This window comes from Peromyscus maniculatus, chromosome 12 (genome assembly GCF_049852395.1).
Source record: "Peromyscus maniculatus bairdii isolate BWxNUB_F1_BW_parent chromosome 12, HU_Pman_BW_mat_3.1, whole genome shotgun sequence".
Lineage (NCBI taxonomy): Eukaryota > Metazoa > Chordata > Mammalia > Rodentia > Cricetidae > Peromyscus > Peromyscus maniculatus.
In genome coordinates this window covers 34,614,229-34,635,207 of record NC_134863.1, presented here as the reverse complement: position 1 = coordinate 34,635,207, position 20,979 = coordinate 34,614,229, and the positions used below count along the sequence as shown (strand labels likewise).

The 20,979-nt window shown below is 45.6% G+C and overlaps 1 protein-coding gene across 1 annotated transcript in view; it reads right to left on the bottom strand.

Annotated features, from left to right (window-relative positions):
- The window catches only part of Drd3 (dopamine receptor D3), a 70,903-nt gene extending 54,332 nt beyond the window's left edge, over positions 1-16,571 (bottom strand). Inside the window, exons 1-2 of the mRNA XM_006975753.4 lie at positions 16,279-16,571; positions 6,879-7,182 (exon numbers count right to left, since the gene is read on the bottom strand). Of these exons, the coding sequence (XP_006975815.2) occupies positions 6,879-7,182; positions 16,279-16,340 (366 nt within the window). The 5' untranslated portion in view covers positions 16,341-16,571. The remainder of the gene's footprint in view (positions 1-6,878; positions 7,183-16,278) is intronic.
- Positions 16,572-20,979: the final 4,408 nt, after the last annotated feature.

The window sequence follows — 20,979 nt, the reverse complement described above, 5'->3', positions numbered from 1 at the left end:
TCTTTCCACCCTAGACTCAAAATTTTCATATATTATGAAAGCACTGTGAATAACCTTGCTCTAAAAGCCCTTCCTTCCTAAGCTCTCAGTGGCTTGAGTTTGGCCAAGAAAAGGGCCTTTGACACTGGATGCTGCCGGCCACATCATCTCTGAGTTTCTGATGTCGATCATTTCTGGCTAGTCAGGAAACGAATCTCATCCTGGTGAGGCATTTTTAAGCTGTGATGTTTTCCAAAATTGTGCAGAGTCAGGAAGAAACGGTCAGAATCCAAATGGTATAAGACCAGAGACAAAGTCAGCCTGAGCAATGAAGAGCTCAACAAAGACTGGAACCACATATACCAGCTTTTCCAAAAGAACTAAAGCCGAGAGGTGATACAGGGCTGTATGGGGGTTACCCGACACTAGCCGGACTTCTACAAGCATTGCACTCACTACAGTTCTTTCAAGCACAGGGGTATTTCAGGAAATTTTTGGGTATCTGTACAGTCAATAGTAGATGCCATAACATCTCAACTCCTTGAAGAATGAGGAATGGATGAGAAAAAAGATGGGGAGAGGGCTGTAATAACATAGCACATATGTATGTATGTATGTATGTATGTGTATGATCTTCACAGTGAGAGTGGAAGCAGCCTGCTGAGGACTGGAGACAATGCAGTCTGGGACTCAGTCCCCCTGTGTCAGGAAAGGGCCAATTAACCTGTCTCACTGCTGAATCTGTATCTTCTAGGTTTTCTGTCTCATGGATTTGTGTGAATTGTAGGAACGGTAAGACTGTCACAAACATTGGAAAGAAATCAGGTCCTTTTTGCCAGTGGCCTGGGGAAGACTGTAAATACATCCACTTCCCTACCCTGATCCTTATTTTTAAATTTCCTTTGGAATACAGGGAGACTTAAGACAGTGGGTTATAGGAATGCCCGCTCTAGAGGGATAGGCTTTGAATTGTTTGGGAGAAATAGCCAGGAAGCAAAAGGAAAATTACTTCTTTCTACTGTCATATTTATAATCTTTAAAAAAGTGTGTGTGTGTGTGTGTGTGTGTGTGTGTGTGTGTGTGTGTGTGTGTGTGTGCCTTAGAATGAGCCTGTTCCTGCAGCGCTCAGAAGAGGGCATCAAATGTCCTGGAACTAGAGTTACATGGGGTTGTGAGTCTCTCAAGTGTGGATGCTGGGAACCAAACTCAGGTCCCCTGCAAGAGCAGCAGTGCTCTGTGCTATTAATCTATGGGCCATTTCCCAGTCTCACTTTGGTTTTTCAAAGTGGATTTGCTGTGAGGACAACATGGGGTTATAAATGAGGACTTTTCACATCTTTGGATATACTTTTCGCCATCTGTGATGCAGGAAATTAGCGATTTCTCATTCTCAGGTGTTGTTTGGGAGATGGCAAGTGGCTGCACAAGTCACTTGGGGTTGGTGGCACTGGGGACAGAGGTTTATTCCAGTGACTACAGACTTGTGGAGACCTCCTGGGAATCCCTGCGTGGCAGAGCTGCATTCAACCCAACAGCGAATTTCATTGGCATGAAGTTGCCCCTGCAATAAAGGTTTAGCTTGGAGCTAAACCTAAACCTCAGCTCAGAGCTGTGGCATATAGCATCATGGAGGAGTATATTTAGAACATAGGCTCCAATGCCCGCCTGCCACTCAGATATGGCCAGGAATTTCCTGTGCTTCTATCACACCTCAGAGAGGATGGTCATCTCCAGGCTCGTCTCTCTCTAACAGTCTATCACTTTTACCAAATCCAGGGTTCGTGAGAATCCCCTACTTTTGTTTTCCAGTGGGAGGTATTAAATTGTTATCAGCTTTTGAACTAAGGTTCAACTCTTCTTTGAAAGCTTTATTTTTAATAATTGATATCATTTCAAGGTCCAAAGACTTTTCCTTTCCTACATATCCCTGTTCTTTTCTTTTATTGCTCTCTAATTCAGGCTATTTTTTTCCCCTGTGGCATGTCCCTGCCGGAACCCATCCTCTTCTAATTTTCTTGTCTATATTTCTCTCATGTCGTGCGTGTGCGTGTGCGTGTGCGTGTGCGTGTGCGTGTGCGTGTGCGTGTGCGTGTGCGTGTGTGTGTGTGTGTGACTCAATGAGCTTTATTAGATTTGCTTACGAGAGTGTGGATGAGGTGTTATTTACAGGTGCATGGGCACTTCACCAATGGCTATTCCACTGAAGAAAATGTCTCACTCCCAATAATCATTAACCATCTATAACCCCTCAGAGGGGATGGGTCACTTTTCTTGCTTGTCTACAGTTCTTATTCCTTGATTCTTTTCTCCTGCCCAAACTGAGATTTAATTCTCAATAAACCTAACAGGAAGTGTTAGAAGTTGAAAATGTTAAGCACAGCTTAGCAGCCCATGGCCAATGCAGTAATGGTTTCCTCTTGGGGTCACAGGACTGAATGGGAGCTGTGATTCCTGATGCTTCTCGGCACACTTGGGGGTATTGTGCTATGTGTAGCTAGCTTAGGAAAAGATCAGAATTCAAAATTTGAAGTGTGCTTTCTATTGAACGTGCATTACTTTCATACCACCATAAAGATGAAAAAATTTATGTTGGACCATCGGTTGTGAGAACTGTTTGTATTTCAAATATTCTCCTGTGTCCTTTCTTTCCCTCTCCAGCCTTATATAACTGCATTGAGTATCACAAAAGGTGCTTAACCAAGTAGAACCAAGGAGGATGTTTGTGCTTGAAGAGAGAGCTCCAGACTGCAGTACCGTAAAGCAGGAAATTGGAAACTGGAGAGCTAATCTGAGATAGAATGCCACAGCACTTCATAGAAAAGAGTGTCCCAGAAAAATGATGAAAACGGAATTAAAGAAACAGCTAAGTTAGGGACCCTCTGAAATACAATCTGTAAGGTCACTCACGTACTTTTTTGTCCTGAATATCTCTACAAGACAGAGGACAGAGAACACTGGGGTGGGTCTGTAACTGGCCCCTGTGCATCTCCTGTTATGCACCTCCAAAGGGCACACTCCCGTGTGTCATAGGGAGGAAGATGACGTTTAGGACAGCTCGACTGTGCTTCACATTGACGGCGCCTTCTTTTCAGCCATCCCTTGGTTCCACTGGGAATGCAGGAGAACCCTGAGCTGCTGATGTGTTCCTTGGAAGGGACATAGTTCTAAACCATGCTAAACCAGTTCTGACTGGTGATCAGTTCAGAGAAAGTCCTGTGTTGTAAGCCAGTCCAACCGAACGCCTCTTGAGATTTCCAGAATTTCTGGGGAATGGATCTCCTCCTTGTGTGGATGGTATGGTGTGCGCGTGTGAGGCTTATGCTTTTCACTTTGCCTGTGCATGAGGTCTATATGGAAGAAGGCAGAGCAGGAAGGATGGCAGAGAAATAGAGTTGGAATCCTTGTCAAAGTATGCCTGAAGCCCACACTGCCACAGGTCTGTTTAAAATGGGAGCCAATTCTTGGTGCTTAGAATTTAAGCTGAGCGTAGTTGAGTTTTCTTTCTTAAAACTAAAAATCTCTGGATAGATGTCCTTATAGCTCATGCTTTTTCACTATCCTCTTAGGTGATGACAGTTGAGACTAATGTCAGCCCAGCATAAAAAGCGTTGCTAATCTCATTTAATTTATGTAATTTCATATCTCTGGATGCCCTGTTCTGAGTCACTCTCATAAACTGACCTTGTGTTGGAATGGCGGTAGGAATTCCAACAGAGGCGGTGTTGGATGATAATTTATTACCCTCTTCATAGCAGTTCTTCACCCTCTGTGTTTTCTTTTTAAAAACAAAACTTAAATTTTAACTTTTTCTTTTCTGGCCTTGTCCAGCTCATGACTCAGTCCTGGCCAGTTAGACTGAACCCCCTTGGGGAGATGATTCAAGATGAGCTGTTTCAGAACTCCTCCCATCCCCCACCCCCCCTTGACCCCACCCCTCCGACCCCCACCACCGGCCCCATCCATCTTGTGTTTGGACACTGACTTGGCACTTGTGGCTTTGCCAGCTGCTCTGTCATAGTGTGAAAGACTGGGTAACGTGCCAAAACAGCCAAGAGGACAGATCAAAGAGCATGGGCCTTGATGACACCACAGGGCAGCTGAATCACACCAACAGCCACCTTCCTCCAGAGTCCTGGCCCGTGACAAAAATAACCCTTCTTGACTGAATCACAGCAAGTCAAGCTTTCTGAGATTTACAGCACAAACATCTCCTCCGATTCGCACATGTTACTATGAGAAAGTCAGTCTGTTTTTCTTCAGAAAAGATGAACACATTCAAGTCAGACTATGTATGAACTGTGTGAGTCTTCTGTCTTTCAGAGAGTTTCTGTCTTATATGTGTCCTGTCTTCCGAGGGCTCTCACACCATTGGTCCTTAAACCAAGAGCAGCATCTTTGGTCCACACCACACCCTTTCCTCTTAGGTGTGGATGGTAATTACTAGAACAGCACTCAAGCTGCACTGTCTTCAGGACTCGTTAATAAGCACAGCAGTTGGCTTTTCTCTGGGACACAATCATATCACAATTGAATAACGGCTGCTTCAAGTCTTACCCTGTGCTTCAGCAAGATAGACCCTTGACTACTGGAGAAATACTCTGAGACATGGAATTGCATTGGCTAGACTCTAGTCACTAGAGCCTTGAGGCAAGTTGGTAAGACCAAAAAGTGACTTCCAGAGCCAACCCATTTCCCAGTGAGGACATGTCTCTGCTTCTCCATGTATTTAGATGAATGTAAATCTCATCGACCATATTGCTGGCTTTCTGAAAACTGCCCTGCACAGCCTGCTGGTACTTTTCATTCTTGTTTGGTTTTTGGAAAAGAGAATGGCCAAGAGCTCCATTGCAGCCTTTTTTTCATGGGAGATAAGATATAGACACCACCCCAGAGAGTCTGTTAAGGCCTTCAGCCAGGTTTCTCATGGTTTTCTACAAACCTACTTGCTCTTGTGTTCAAACATAGATTGGGGACATCACTAATATTGGCAGCTATGGTTAGAAGGGGATTGCTGTGGCCTTTTAGTACAGAAAAGTCACAATGTCCGTTTTTTAAACAAGTATGTACAGAAATTTTCCACTTTGATCCAACCAGAATTCCGGAAGCAATCATAAACGGCCAGCCCAAGAGTCCCTTTCTTTGGTCAGCATCACTTTATTATAGATATCAAATGCCTCATTTTGCTATAGATAAATGGAAATGTCTTTTTGAGTGAAACTTCTCTGCCTCCATTTCTTTCTGGCAATCATCTTGTGAGTGGGCCAAAGAATCCCTGAACTGTAATAATTAGCAGGGTGTGGCTGGTATGACGAATCATGGGGTTGTGGTACATGTCTCATCTTTTTTGGACAGAAATAGTGTGTGTTTTGAACTCCTTTTTCATTATCATTGGCTATCAAATAATAAATAGTTCTTCTCCTTTACAGTAAGTAGCATGATTCCAGGAGAAAAGCAAGACATTGCCTCAACATGAAGGATGACTTAGCATAGTGGGTTGACAGAAAAGTCAAGATAATTATAAGATCTCTCACCATCAAGATTATCCTAACTGGGAGGAAGAAATACATATTTCCCCCCTTGGAACTATCTCAATCAGCCTGCTTGTTTTTCTTCTCTTTCTGTTCTTTCTTTACCTATTCATTTATTTTCTCATGTGCCCCCCACTTGCACTCGTAAGTCTAATTTTAGTATCCAGTCACTGTTTAATACGGGTACTAGCATAGGCAGTCTGTGTTCAAGGCTTTTACTCTCCCGTGATATGTCATACTTAATTAACTGTCACCTTCACTATTAATATTAACTGAAATATTAATTTGATGAATCTTAATTTCTCTTAATCATAGCATCATTTTGATCCTTCATTGGATATCTCTTTAGAGTGACACTCAGTGCAGAGGAGAAATATTAATAGCATATTAAGGCGTTTAAAACATCTCTTCAATAATTGCATGTTTTCCTGGTAAGGATGCGTGTTGCTTGAACAGATGTAGGTACCCTGATTTCCTTGTTAGCAAATGGATGTTTTGTCTTGATCACCCTCTGACTTTATTTTTGCACCTTTAAATGAAAATACTTCCAAATTTAAGAAATGTTCCTCCCAAGATGAATTCTCCAGAGTCTGCTGCATTATTGGAATGGCAAGGGCTTTGTACTATTAATGGAGGCATGGGGAATTTAAATTTGAAGGTTTAGTCTGAGCCTTTGGTAGCAGAATCTATGGAGAGCCAGGACCCAGGAGGAAAGAGCCAAGATGAAGGACAGCTGAAACAGATATGAAGGAAGGGAGGAGGAGGGAGGGGGAGAAGGGAGGGAGGGAAACGGAACTGGCCTATTTACTGACTATTCTAACATTCCTCTCATTCATTAGAAATGTTTTTCTCCCCCTTGCCCTGTACCCCTCATCACAGATACACTGAACCTGGATGAAGATGCTCATCAGAATGCCCCTCCATCACTAGCACATGACTGGCTCAAAGAGTATATTTAGGTATGGCCCCACCACTCAAGTCCAGTCCCGGACCCACAGGCACAGACTCATCCCCAGGCCTCTGGTTCTCAGGAGCTTCCTCAAGCATCAGCTCCTTCACTAAAGGGAGAATGCCAGCAGTTCTCCTTCCTTCCCCACTACCCTGAGCACTATGAGGAGGATCCTGAATCTTTTTTTTTTTTAAGATTTATTTATTACGTATACAGTGTGTTCTGCCTATATGCATGCTTGCAGGCCAGAAGAGGGCGCCAGATCTCATTACAGATGGTTGTGAGCCACCATGTGGTTGCTGGGAACTGAACTCAGAACCTCTGAAAGAGCAGCCAGTGCTCTTCACCCCTGAGCCATCTCTCCAGCCTGGATCCTGAATCTTTACCCACTCCGGAGCAGCATGTACCACGAGCCCACTTACCTCCAGGTACACCACCCACGGCATCACTAACGTGGCCACCAGCAGGTCGGCAACAGCCAGGCTCACCACTAGGTAGTTGGTGGTGGTCTGTAGGGCACGCTCCCTCAGCACAGCTGCACATACCAGGACATTGCCGAAGACGATGGCTAGGATGAGCGCACAGTAGGACAGGGCATAGTAGGCATGCGGGCGGGCCCGGCTGGCACCCGTGGAATTCTCTGCCCCACAGGTGGAGTTGATGTGGCTGCTTATTTGGCTCAGAGGTGCCATAGCCCAGACAGAGGAATGTGACTCCAAAATGTTCCTAGGAAAAGACAGAAAACAATGTAGATCAGAGCAGACTCTTTGAGGCTGGGATAGGGTATGTAGATACAGTTTAAAATGTCTGTGTCTACAAACGTTCATGGACCATTTCCTATATAATATCAGGCAGTTCTGTAAGAACTAGAGATACAGCTAGGGACGAAACAGGTAGATAAACGATTCCTCCTCTATGAAGTGTCTATGGGGGGGGGAATATAATAATCAAAATAATTCCTGTTCAGTGATAGTATGCATTTTGGAGAGAAGTAAATCAGAAATGGGAGTTGGGGAGTGAGCGGTTGAGGGCAGTGTGCATGTGGGTGAGCATTTGAAAACAATTCCTAACTGGTGTCGTCAGGAAGTCTGCACGGGTCTATTAGCAATCAAGTCAAAGCTGGCAGAGGAAAAGAAACCACCATCACAGATACCTGGTGGAGCGTGGTCCAAGCAGAAGGAGCGGGGTGCCTTGAAGAGGCTGGGGTGTGGGGAGGGTAGCTGGGGTGTGGGGAGAGAAGCAGGGGTGTGGGGAGGGTAGCAGGGGTGTGGGGAGAGTAGCAGGGGTGTGGGGAGAGTAGCTGGGGTGTGGGGAGAGTAGCAGGGGTGTGGGGAGAGTAGCAGGGGTGTGGGGAGAGTAGCAGGGGTGTGGGGAGAGTAGCAGGGGTGTGGGGAGGGAAGCAGGGGTGTGGGGAGGGTAGCTGGGGTGTGGGGAGGGTAGCAGGGGTGTGGGGAGGGTAGCAGGGGTGTGGGGAGGGTAGCAGGGGTGTGGGGAGAGTAGCTGGGGTGTGGGGAGGGAAGCAGGGGTGTGGGGAGGGTAGCAGGGGTGTGGGGAGAGTAGCTGGGGTGTGGGGAGGGTAGCAGGGGTGTGGGGAGGGTAGCAGGGGTGTGGGGAGAGTGGCAGGGGTGTGGGGAGAGTGGCAGGGGTGTGGGGAGAGTGGCAGGGGTGTGGGGAGAGTGGCAGGGGTGTGGGGAGGGTAGCAGGGGTGTGGGGAGAGTGGCAGGGGTGTGGGGAGGGTAGCAGGGGTGTGGGGAGAGTAGCAGGGGTGTGGGGAGAGTAGCTGGGGTGTGGGGAGGGTGGCAGGGGTATGGGGAGAGTGACAGGGGTGTGGGGAGAGTAGCTGGGGTGTGGGGAGAGTGGCAGGGGTGTGGGGAGGGTAGCTGGTGTGTGGGGAGAGTGGCAGGGGTGTGGGGAGAGTGCCAGGGGTGTGGGGAGAGTAGCTGGGGTGTGGGGAGAGTAGCTGGGGTGTGGGGAGAGTAGCTGGGGTGTGGGGAGAGTAGCTGGGGTGTGGGGAGAGTAGCTGGGGTGTGGGGAGAGTAGCTGGGGTGTGGGGAGAGTAGCTGGGGTGTGGGGAGAGTGGCAGGGGTGTGGGGAGAGTAGCAGGGGTGTGGGGAGAGTAGCAGGGGTGTGGGGAGAGTAGCTGGGGTGTGGGGAGAGTAGCTGGGGTGTGGGGAGGGTAGCAGGGGTGTGGGGAGAGTAGCTGGGGTGTGGGGAGAGTAGCTGGGGTGTGGGGAGGGTAGCAGGGGTGTGGGGAGAGTAGCAGGGGTGTGGGGAGAGTAGCTGGGGTGTGGGGAGGGTAGCAGGGGTGTGGGGAGAGTGGCAGGGGTGTGGGGAGGGTAGCAGGAAGGCCCGCACAGCTGGAGTCTAATGAGGCGGCCTTGAGGTGGAGGGATGTGAGCTTTGAAGGCTGTGTGGGTGACTGAGAGAATCATGCTCGCACTGTGTGTGGGATGAAGCTGCTGCAGCGTGAGAATTCTCCTGGACATTTCCTGGCTCCGGGACCACAGGCCTGGTATCTCTCTGAGCTCCACTTTTCTCCTCTATAAAACGGAGGAATGATAGAGCGCATTTCCGAAGATTTCCACTCCAGGCGTAGTGGAAATGATTCTCAGGGCGTCATTATAGCTCAGTGGCAATGTACACAAATCACAGCCCTGGGTTCGACTCCAGCCCCACACAAAAAGAACAGAATTATTTTGTGTATTTATTCATTCATTTGGGGGTTTTGAGACAGGGTCTCCATCTGTAGGCTGAGCTGGCTTTAAACTCAAGGTGGTCCTACTGCCTCAGACTCCTAAATGCTGAGATCACAGGCATGAGCCACCATGATTGACTTATGAAAGAACTGTTTTGTGTGTTAGACTTTGGAAGCCATGCTTTATACCTCAAATACTATGCAAGTACTGTGTTGGCTTTTTTTTCTTTCTTACCAGCCTGTTCACTGTTCATCTTAGTTTCCTTTCTTTTCAAATTCTTAATAAAAACGTATTTGTGTGTGTGTGTGTGTGTGTGTGTGTGTGTGTGTGTGTGTGTGTGTGTGTGATGTCTGAACATGTGTGTGTGTCAGTGCATGTACCTATGTATGCATGTGGAAGTCAGAGGACGATGGTGAACGTCCTGCCTCATCCCTCTTCACCTTATTCCTTTGAGATAGGCTCTCTCTCTCTCTCTCTCTCTCTCTCTCTCTCTCTCTCTCTCTCTCTCTCTCTCTCTCTCTCTCTCTCTCTCTCTCAACCTGGAGCTAGGCATGCAGCCAGAAACTCAGAAATCCTCTTGTCTCTGCCCCTCACAGTGCATATGGCCACATCCAGCTTTTTCTGTGGATGCTGGAATCTGAACTCAGGTCTTAATACTTGTACAGTAAGTGCTCATACCCACCAAGTCATCTCTCCTCCTTCACCTTCCTGTTTTTCTTCCTCTGACCTCTACAGCTATATTTACACACACACACACACACACACACACACACACACACACACACACACACACACACACACACATCTCTGTTAGTCTCTTGTAACTTTCTTCAGTATCCCATTCTCTCTCATATTTTACATCGGGAATGATGGGTTTTGGAGACTAGATTATAGAAGACAATATGGAGTATTTGAATTTAGTACAGTGGGTTGTTTTTTTGTATTTATGGGTATTCCACATGTAGAAATTTATTTGAAAGTTCCTAATCTTAAAGGAGTAGTTACTATTTGAAAATGTTTAATCTCTATAAAGTCCCCTACTACCCACCAAAGCCCATGGGCCAGTGAAGAGTGATTTTCATTCAATCTCTTAACCCAACTTGATGGCCCTGTTTTTCAAACAGGGAGATCAACCCCAAAGACATGAGTAATGTAACTTAAGTCCTATGCTTACTATGGTCTTCTAATTCTTTCAGTTTTGCTTTTTAGCATTTGGAAGCCATAGCAACTGTCTTGTTACCATCCCACTGGGGAAAATAAGCCCTCAAATCATGCAGGGTTGAACCAGGAGTGTGGCATACGCCTTTAATCCTAGCACAGGTGGATCTCTGTGAATTCCAGGACAGCCAAAGTTACATAGTGAGACTCTGCTTAAAAAAAAAAATCAAGGAGGTTTGAGTTTGGAGTGGCAAAGATACCTGAGTCTACCAGCTTCTCACATGACACCAGTTTGTAGGGACCAGTCCTACAGAAAGGACTCTGGGTTCTAAACGCCAGATATTTATGTGTTCATGGGACACGAAAGACCTCACTTCTGAAGAAAAGGCCTGTGTGCAGAGGGTACCAGTACATCAGGGCCAGATGCTAGAAAGAGACCCAGAGTTGTGATCCTGAAACCCAGGTAAAAGTGTTTCCTACTTCAGTCTCTGTGGCCACAGTCTGAATGTTGGTGTGCCCCCAAAATCTATCTATTGAGTCTTAACTCCCCATGTGGTGATGGCTTCGAGAGGTGGGAGTTTAAGTTGGAGTGGAAGCTGGTGGCTGCTGGGGGATGTCTTTCGTATACTATGAATATACGTTGTTCCCATTGGTTAATAAATAAGCTGCTTTGGCCTATGGCAAGGCAGCTTAGAGGCAGGCAGGAAATCCAAGGAGAGAGACAGGAAAGAGAAAGGCAGAGTTGGGGGGAGATGCCAGTCGCCGCCAAAGGAGCAGCAAGATGCTAGCAGACCGGTAATGCCATGGCCATGTGGCAACTTATAGATTAATAGAAATGGGTTAAGTTATAAGAGCTAGCTAGGAAGAAGCCTGAGCCATAGGCCATACAGTTTGTAATTAATATAAGCCTTATTTTATAAACGGCTGCGGGACCCTGGGGCCGGTTGGGACGGGAGAAAGCTACGGCTACAGGGTTTCCTTTCAGTTCTTGTCACCTACAGCTCTCCTAAAATCAAACGGTTGACTTCATCGTGGCTATCATTTTACACCTCACTTTAAAACGTTTCTGTCTGAAACAAGTATTAAAACGAAGAAATGTTAGAAAGGGGTGACCAACTTGGAGTGCATTCAGAGAATTACTTTAAAAACGTTCTTTATCACAGCACATTGTTTGCAGTCGATATGTTTTTAACACATAATAATAATCCTTGGTAATAATTATAATTTCCTCATTATTAGGAGAAGGGCAGCCGCTACCCTGGAGACAGCATCGTGGCTGCCAAGAGCCTTTGGAAAAACATAGTGCTTTCTGATTGTTCGAGGATATTCCTCCCCTTTGGAGGCTCAGGCTCAGCATACCTTCCCTTTCACAGCGGGGCCACCTTCAAGGCAGGGGCCAGCCTCTCCTCCTCCTGGAGCGTGCACCTGCTTAATGGATCCCTAGCTTCTTCTCACCTGTCAAGTAAGAAGGAAAGCATAAAGCCATGGGATTCTCATCACTGTGTTGCCGGGCTTGGTGCTCAGCCCAGAGGGTTGACAGCTACTTAACAGTGCACAGGGAATGTCAAGGGCTGATAGTAAGAAGGGCAGTCCTCACTTCCCCAAATCAGTTCTGGACCTGGTGTTGGAAGCACAACTACATGGATTTCTGGTTTGTGTTTTCACATTGTACTATTTCCGGTCTTAGATTTTTTTTTTTCCCCTAGCAGCAGGTGGGTAGACCATGGTTGTTCCAGAGTTCTGGGTATGAGAGATAAAAGGATGCAGAGATGAGTGTGATGTGCTACAGTGCTCCTTGCCTCTCGGCTAATCATCCCCCCCCCCTCTTTATTTTTCTCCTTGAATCTTTTTTTTTTTCCTTTTAAAATGAGGATTTCTTATATAACTCTGAGCTGGGTTGTTTCTCCCTCTTTATCCTTCTGATAGATGTGCTAACGGATAGTGAACTAGTCTCAGGATGAAGCTGGGAGTTTGAAGAATTTATTAACCTAATAATCACTCTCCAAATAATTTGTAATGATAGACCAGTTGTTTCATCAGCAGACTGAGAATAAATCATGCCCACTTCATAGGTTATTGTGAGGACCAAATGCAATTATATGCATAAAGCCGTGGTACTATGAACCAACTGGGCTGATAACTCTTTGCTTTGCACGATGTCTTAGGCATTGTTGATGTTCAACAATGTCCCTGGTGTAGCAACTAGTTGTAATAACCAAAAAACTGGACACTACTCAATCTCAAATGGAGGAGGGTGCAAAAGAACTTCCCTGCTGGAGAAGTGTTGCTCCAGCCTAAGACCTAGCGTGCGGCTTTTGTTGTTAATGGGGAGGTGTGAGAAGGTAAAGAGAGAAATAAGCTACAGCTGCCAATCATCTGGTGGACTTGGTGACTAGGAGATTGCTGGTGAGTGCCACTAAGAATATTTTAAAAGTGCATGGAAGGAGAGACTGTAAAGAAGGGAGGTGAAGGAGTTGGCTTCGTGGGGAAGAGCATTTGCAGGGCAAGCTTGAGGATCTCAGTTCAAATCTCTAACACCCAGGTCAAAAGTTGTATAGGGCTGGATGAGTGCCTGTCTCCCCAGTGCTGTGGGGGATCTAAGACAGAATGCTAGGGTCTGGTGGCTGTCCGTCTGTGTGGCTCCAAATCCAATGAGAGACTCAGGGAATAAGGCAGAGTGTGACAGAATAGGACATCTGACGTCTTCTGATTTCTGTACCACATGACACACGTGTGTGCACATATATTACAGATACCATGGGGGTGGGGCAAAGGGTAGAAGATTACTGCTAGCCCAGATCTCTTAAGATATACTACATACAACATTGCTCATGAATTTTAAGAAGGTTGAATTTCACATAAAGTATTGATTCATCCTGGTCTTTTTGGTGTGTCCTAGCCTTTTTAAGGATGGCTGTGTGATCTAATTTAAAAGCCAGAAAGCCAGAAGGGACAAGCTGTCATTAACTGGGACATATTCAGTTCCTCAGTGCACCTGGACATTCAACCCACAATGTCACACCAGCATGACTGTTTAACATGAGCCCAGACGACAACAATAGACAAACTAAAGTGAAGGAGGGAAGGACCAGGAGGCCTCAGCACCACACCAAGAGCTACAGGCAACCGAGGAGTTCTGAGAGCTGGAGAAACAGTCTCCCCGGGCAAGAGCACACCAACTGGTTATCCAATACCAAAAGGTCACACAATACCTGGAATCGCACATACAAGTAACATTATACGGACTGAGCCGGTGACGGATAGATATCTGTGTAAATCCATGTACATAGATGCATGGAACAATAACTTGTGAAAAGAGAGGCTGCGAGTTTTGGAGAGGGAAAGGGGTGGGAGAGGTTGGAGGGAGTAAAGGGAAGTGGGAAATGATGCATTTGTATTATAATCTCAAAAATAAATATTTAAAAAATGATTTACATAATTGAACTATTTGTTCCTTTTCCTTAAAGACATTGAATTAATCAAACCCCAAACATAATAAAACCAAAACATCTTGAGTATGTAGCCCCTTCCAAAGACAAGCACTTCCTGGATATTTCTGGTGCTAAGCAGGCAGACACTAATACTTCCCATGTGACATTTGTTAATGCTTACAGTATCTCTTGAGGGAAGATATGGACATCTTCCCTTTAGGAATTAACAGAGACACAGAGGGGTTCAGTAATTTTCTCAAGCTCACATAGTGTGACTCTCTGTCTGGTCTCCACAGAATGGACATCTCTACTCTGTCACATCCTCTCTGCTGAGACACTCTCTCACCACAGGCCCACGCAATTGGTGGAATGACCATGGACCAACACCTTCACACCCCACGTACCGAGGAAAGGCCATAAGAGTATACACACAGAAGAGGGTCATTCCTCCCAAACTAGGAGAGAACAAGTTCTTGTTTGGATTCCTTCCTTTGGAAACAATTACACAGTGTATAGCGTGAGCCAACCTTTGATTGGGGCTTCTCAAGTTGAAAACTCACAACTTACTTAGTATGTCTACATGGTAAAAACTGATACTGGGAGTCATTCCTTGGTTGAGGTGGGTTTCTCTAAGGCAAAATGAACTAGTGGCTTCCATGACATACCTTCCCTCACATCCCAGGTCCCTGGTATCTGTCATCTTTTCACTAATGAACATGCTGATCACCAGGGTCCAGTTTTTCCAGCCTTTGCTTCAACTCAGACTTTCCAACTGCCTGATAAAATTCATAATTATAACAGCTAACATTTATAAGCTTTATCACATTGAAATTCCCTGACAACATGAAGAATAAAGTGTTATTCTCATCCCCGTTCTAGTAGATGAAGAGAACGGGTCACATAGAGATTAATTTCTAGCTGAGACCATAAACCAGTGAATGGTGGAGCTGATTCAACCCAAGACCTGAGTCCAGAGCGTCTGTCCTGAGTCCTCCACAATGGAGGGGAAGTAGACAAGACTGGAGTGGGGAATTATGTGAAGATAGTGCATGTTCAGTAGCGTGTGCACATCTCCTTACCCAGCTTTTTAAAGTCAAGGCAGGTGTGCACTGCTCACAGAACCGGTGGGAGTTATATTGTCATTATTATTAGAGGTAGTCTTTAGCATTTCTATGGTGCTTTCTTCTTGCAAATTGCTCTTGAATTCATTTTATAATGAAGATTCACAAGTGCATTGAAGTATATAGCATATTTATAGATTTGGATATATTTACATTGTTGGTAGGTATACAGAGGAAAAGCCATGGTTGGTTTTATTGAGATCCATTAGCTAACATAATACAGTTCTTTTTTTCTCATTGAACCTGACCAATAAAGCATGCTTACTTCCCTTAACAATTCCAAAACAGATCATGTTGTCATTCTAAACAGAGATAAAATGGGGAAATACAGTAGACCAAGTAACTAATAAGTGAATATTAGTTGATAGCAAACTTCAGTGCATTAGAAATTAAATTTAATACCGGGTAGACTCTATTTGATATTTGACATATTGATTATTCAATTATAAGGAGCCTTCTAGATGTTATCCTTCTTGGATATTATCAGTATTTTCTTTACTCGACACCACACCCTCGTCCACCATTAGTCATGCAGACCCTTGAAAATATTCAGCTATAAGTAAACAAGTATCTGAGTAGTAATCTCACGTTGTCTCTCCTTCTATGGGGCTCTACAAGATCCCAAGGCCAGGTCAAATGGCTGTCTTTCCTTCTTGCCCAAAGGCAGACAGTTTGCTGACCTTGTAGTATCAGTAAGCAAAGGGCTTTACCTATGAAGTGCGAACAGGCATGCAGAGCTTGTCTAGAACCCGAGTTCCACTTGGCTTCGTTATTGTTTGTGCATGCATTGAGATGGTATTAGATTCAACTAGAAGCGTTAAGTGTCACAAGTGCCTAATTACATGAACTTTGTTGACCCAAGAAGCCACGGTAAGCAGTGGAAGTCCCACAGTTAAACAACAGCACCTTCAAAATCATACACAATCATTGGAGAAAACACACACAATCATGCTTTCAAGCTCTACATATCTCTCTTGGGATCATTGGATTCTGACTTGGAAGCAGCTTGACTTTAACTAGATTGGAAACGGTGTCTCTCTAAACCCTCGGCCCTGCATTACCGGGGTGCTGAAATGGGGATTTGAAAATACCCGACTCTGACAATTAAGTAAAACCCTTAAGATGAATACAGTCAACTTCCCTGCAACTCCCAGGAATAATTACAGGCTTTTATTTTCTGTCTTTTATGTATGCCTTGATATAGATTCTAGAGCCCATCAGGACACAGTTGGGGTGGGGGTGGGGTAAGAGAGCAGCGCCAACCACTTAATGAAATGAACACGGCTTCCTCGGGGTTTCGTGTTTTAAACCTAGAGTAGCTCGGAGATTTAATGCATATTTTTAGAGAACCAAAGAATTCCAAGCTAATCAAATAATCTTCCACTAAATTAGGAATGAAAAGAAAAATCCACTTACCCTGAAAATTTCTTCTGGTGTCTGGAGACTGTGGAGCTGGGCACCTCAGTTCCTGAAGCCATTTACTGACGGCAGACACGCCGAAGCAAAGCAAACTTTGCCTTTCCCAGGACACGGCAACTATGGAATCATTTCCATACAGAAAGAAAATCACCTGGTTTTTGCCTCTGAGGTGGAAATTACTTGTAAGCCACTCTTGCTGCTTTTCCTATCAGCCCTCACTGCATGTTTCTTAGCTGCTTTTCCAAGGCACCAGTGTTCCCTAGAGGAGCTGGGAGGGACCCCCCTGAACGTTGTTTGGGTTAGCGGCTCAGAGGCTCTGTCCTTGGTGCTGAGAGAGATGGAAGAGGAGCAAGCTGGATTCTACCGGTTCGCCTCTCTTCCCTCCGTGGCTCTACCTGCTTCGGTTAATGTACTTTTTAGTGTGTGTGTGTGCTTCCCCCCCGTGCTCTTTTGAATCCCCAGTGTTACCACTCCCTTTACCTTTATGCTTTGACTCCTCTTGACTAACTCTCACCGTCCTCGGTTTAATTGCCTCTCCAGCTTTTGGTGGGTGTGAAGATAGGGTTCAGGAGGAACAGATCAACAAATGGATACCACAAGCAGTTCATGGAAATCAGTACAATTTAAAACACAATTGACAGAATAATTAAATTTGGAGGTGTGTGCCTGACTGGCAAAAGGAGGTTAAAGAAAATATACCGCAGGAGAAGCTACACTCAGGCATGGATATATCCACGCTCACGATGAAGGAGAAGCCAGCTAATATGAGCATTATTAAATGTTTATTTAGCAGGGTTTCTTGTTTCCACAGAAGTTTACAAACACTTGTCAATTCGTTCTTTCTGCTTGTCCATGACATATGTTTTTTTGCCTTCCCATTTTCTTACCATTAATTTTTAAACTCTAGATTTATGAGCTAATTGAGATACAACTAAGGTTAGTGTCAGTAGACATCAATACTAGACCTTCAACAATCTTCATTCATGTTCACCTGTTCAAGTGACTCTTTGCCATGGGAGCCTACTTCCTGTTCTCTTATTTCCAGCCTCTTCTACCTTCAGACAGAGCTGTGACTCTTAGTTTCCCTACCACTAAGCTTGGAAGCTGCTCTGAGCGCCTCCCACCCCCTGCTGGATATGGTGGAGACCTCTACTGGCTGACAAAGATGGAGCAGGGGCAAATCTCTACACCGTTAATGGCAATGACCATCATTGATTGAGCATGTACTAATAGCTGGTCATTTAAATTCGTTGCTTCTTTTAATCCTTTCAGCCACCTTACAGAGCAGATATTACTTTTTCCTTCCTTATTACAGACTGAAAAATCGAGGCGCACAAAAATTAACATCATTTATGAAGGCCACTCAGCTAACAAATGGAGCTGGGATTTGGATTTAGACATCTTAATTATCTAAACGACTAAGGTATAATTCTTCTACAGATGAAAATTTAGTTTTCTGAAGTGAGTGACAATATCCCAGAAAAAAAAGTAGTTATAATGGCGGTAATACTGATTGTGCTGTTTTGAATGAGGAATGTCCCCATAGGCTTGGATATTTGAACACCCGGGCTCCAGTTGGTGGTGGTATTTGGGGGAGGGTTAGAAGGTGTGGCCTTGATGGAGGAATTATGTCACCGGAGACAGCTTTGAGAGTTCATGTCTGACTTGCAAATTCACTTGCTCTGCTGGAGAGTTTTATGTCAACTTGACACAAGCTAAAGTCATCTGAGGGGAGGGGACCACCCACAAAGAAAATGTCTCATAAGGTCACTCTGTAGGCAAGCCTGTAGGGCATTTTCTTAATTAGAGGTTGATGTGGGAGCGCCCAGTCCATTGTGGGTCGTACTATACCTGGGGTGGTGGTCCTGGGTTCTCTCCGAAATCAGACTGAGCAAGCCAGTAACCTGCCCTGTCCTGACTTCCTGGAAGAGTAAGCCAAATTAACCCTTTTCCCCCCAACTTGCTTTTGGTCATGGTGTTTCATCACAGCCATAGTAACCCTAACTAAGACAAAAGGGTAACTAACGGCATCCTCAGAAATAACTGCGGCTTTCTCTCAGTGGCAACCGCATATTGCCACTCTTTGCTGTAAAATCGCTGTGTGGAGCCACCAGGGCCGATTCCACTTTCTGCTTGTGATTGATATGTAATCCCTCAGCTTCCCTCTCCTGCTGCTGTGCCTGCCTCTTGCTGTTCTTCTCTGCCACGATGGACTCTTACCTCTTTGGGACCATAAATAAAATCTTCCATAAGTAGTTTTTGGTCATGTTTTTTTTTTTTTTATCATAGCAACAGGAAAGTAATAAGCACAATATTGACAATATGATCTCTGTATGGTGGCTTATTTAGAAAACATTGTCTAAGTGATGCTCTTGTCTGCCTCCTCCACATAACACCGATTTTTACAGATTCTGTTATGAGCTAATTTGTGCCTTCTGCGTTTGTGTATGAAAGTCCTTGGAATGTGGCTGGATTTGAACAGAAGATTTTTCAAACTATTCACTGAGTTAAAGTTAGGTCTTTGGTGTAGGCTCCACCCCAGCGGGATTGGTGTCCTCGTGAGAAGAGGAGATGACATCAGGAGAGCACAGAGGAAAGGCTGAATGAGACACAGCGAGGGTGGCTGTCTGGAAGCCAAGGAAAAGAGCCTCGGGAGGAACCAAACCCCATGACATGTCGCTTTGGACTTTCAAGCCTCCAAACTGTCAGAAAATAAATTCCTCTTGCTTCAGCCACCTAGTCTGTGGAGTTTTGCTCTCACGGCTGCAGCAAACATGTAAGAGGCCAGGAGAGTTAGCTGCTGTGTGCAAGGCTGCTCATATTACTGAAGTAACATGCTCAGATTGCAAATGCCTGGACACGGCAACCCTCAACTTCAGGGTGGACCTTCAGGTTCTTCTTCCCTTAAGTTAAGGGACCAGAGCTGGGTACAGCCAAGACTTGGCCTGTCTGATGTATGGAACTAGGGTTTAACAGGGTAGTACACAAACAATGAAGCAGAGACATTTTAAGAACTTAGAGTCTCGTATTGCTCATTTTTACCATTATAGGTTTGCCTTCCGGTATCCTGCTTTTGTGGATTGGATGTGAAATATCCCCTATAGGCTCATGTGTTTCGGCACTGGTCCCAGCTTGTGGCACTGTTTTGGGAGACTATGAGGCTTTTAGAGGTAGGGTCTTGTTTCAAGAAGTAGGATAGTAGGGGTGGGAGGTGAGTAGGGGCGGGGGGGGGGGGGTTAGTAGGTTAGTGGGGGGAGGTTAGTAGGGGCAGGAGGTTAGTAGGTTAGTAGGGATGGTAGGTTAGTAGGATAGTAGGGGTGGTAGGTTAGTAGGTTAGTAGGGGTGGTAGGTTAGTAGGTTAGTAGGGGTTGGAGGTTAGTAGGTTAGTAGGGGTTGGAGGCTAGTAGGTTAGTAGGGGTGGTAGGATGGTAGGTTAGTAGGGGTGGTAGGATAGTAGGTTAGTAGGGGTAGTAGGCTAGTAGGTTAGGAGGGGTGGTAAACTAGTAGGTTAGTAGGGGTGGGAGGTTAGTAGGTTAGTAGGGGTGGGAGGTTAGTAGGTTAGTAGGGGTGGTAGGATAGTAGGTTAGTAGGGGTTGGAGGCTAGTAGGTTAGTAGGGGTTGGAGGCTAGTAGGTTAGTAGGGGTGGTAGGATGGTAGGTTAGTAGGGGTGGTAGGCTAGTAGGTTAGTAGGGGTAGTAGGCTAGTAGGTTAGTAGGGGTGGTAAACTAGTAGGTTAGTAGGGGTGGGAGGTTAGTAGGTTAGTAGGGGTGGTAGGATAGTAGGTTAGTAGGGGTTGGAGGATAGTAGGTTAGTAGGGGTTGGAGGCTAGTAGGTTAGTAGGGGTAGTAGGATGGTAGGTTAGTAGGGGTGGTAGGATAGTAGGTTAGTAGGGATAGTAGGCTAGTAGGTTAGTAGGGGTGGTAAACTAGTAGGTTAGTAGGGGTGGGAGGTTAGTAGATTAGTAGGGGTGGTAGGTTAGTAGGTTAGTAGGGGTTGGAGGTTAGTAGGTTAGTAGGGGTTGGAGGCTAGTAGGTTAGTAGGGGTGGTAGGCTAGTAGGTTAGTAGGGGTGGGAGGTTAGTAGGTTAGTAGGGGTGGGATGTTAGTAGGTTAGTAGGGGTGGTAGGCTAGTAGGTTAGTAGGGGTGGGAGGTTAGTAGGTTAGTAGGGGTGGGAGGTTAGTAGGTTAGTAGGGGTTGGAGGCTAGTAGGTTAGTAGGGGTTGGAGGCTAGTAGGTTAGTAGGGGTGGTAAACTAGTAGGTTAGTAGGGGTGGTAGGTTAGTAGGTTAGTAGGGGTTGGAGGCTAGTAGTTTAGTAGGGGTGGTAGGATGGTAGGTTAGTAGGGGTGGGAGGTTAGTAGGATAGTAGAGGTGGGAGGCTAGTAGGTTAGTAGGGCTGGTAGATTGGTAGGATAGTAGGGGCAGAGGTTAGCAGGTTAGTAGGGGTGGGAGGTTAGTTGGATAGTAGGGGTGGGAGGTTAGTAGGTTAGTAGGGATGGGAGGTTAGTTGGATAGTAGAGGTGGGAGGTTAGTAGGTTAGTAGGGCTGGTAGATTGGTAGGATAGTAGGGGCAGAGATTAGCAGGTTAGTAGGTGTGGGAGGTTAGTAGGGGTGATAGGTGGGTATGGGCAGGACTGATGAGCTCTTGCTTATCCCTGGTCCAGTCCAGAGTCCTCTGTCCTTCCTGACTGCTGACAGGCTG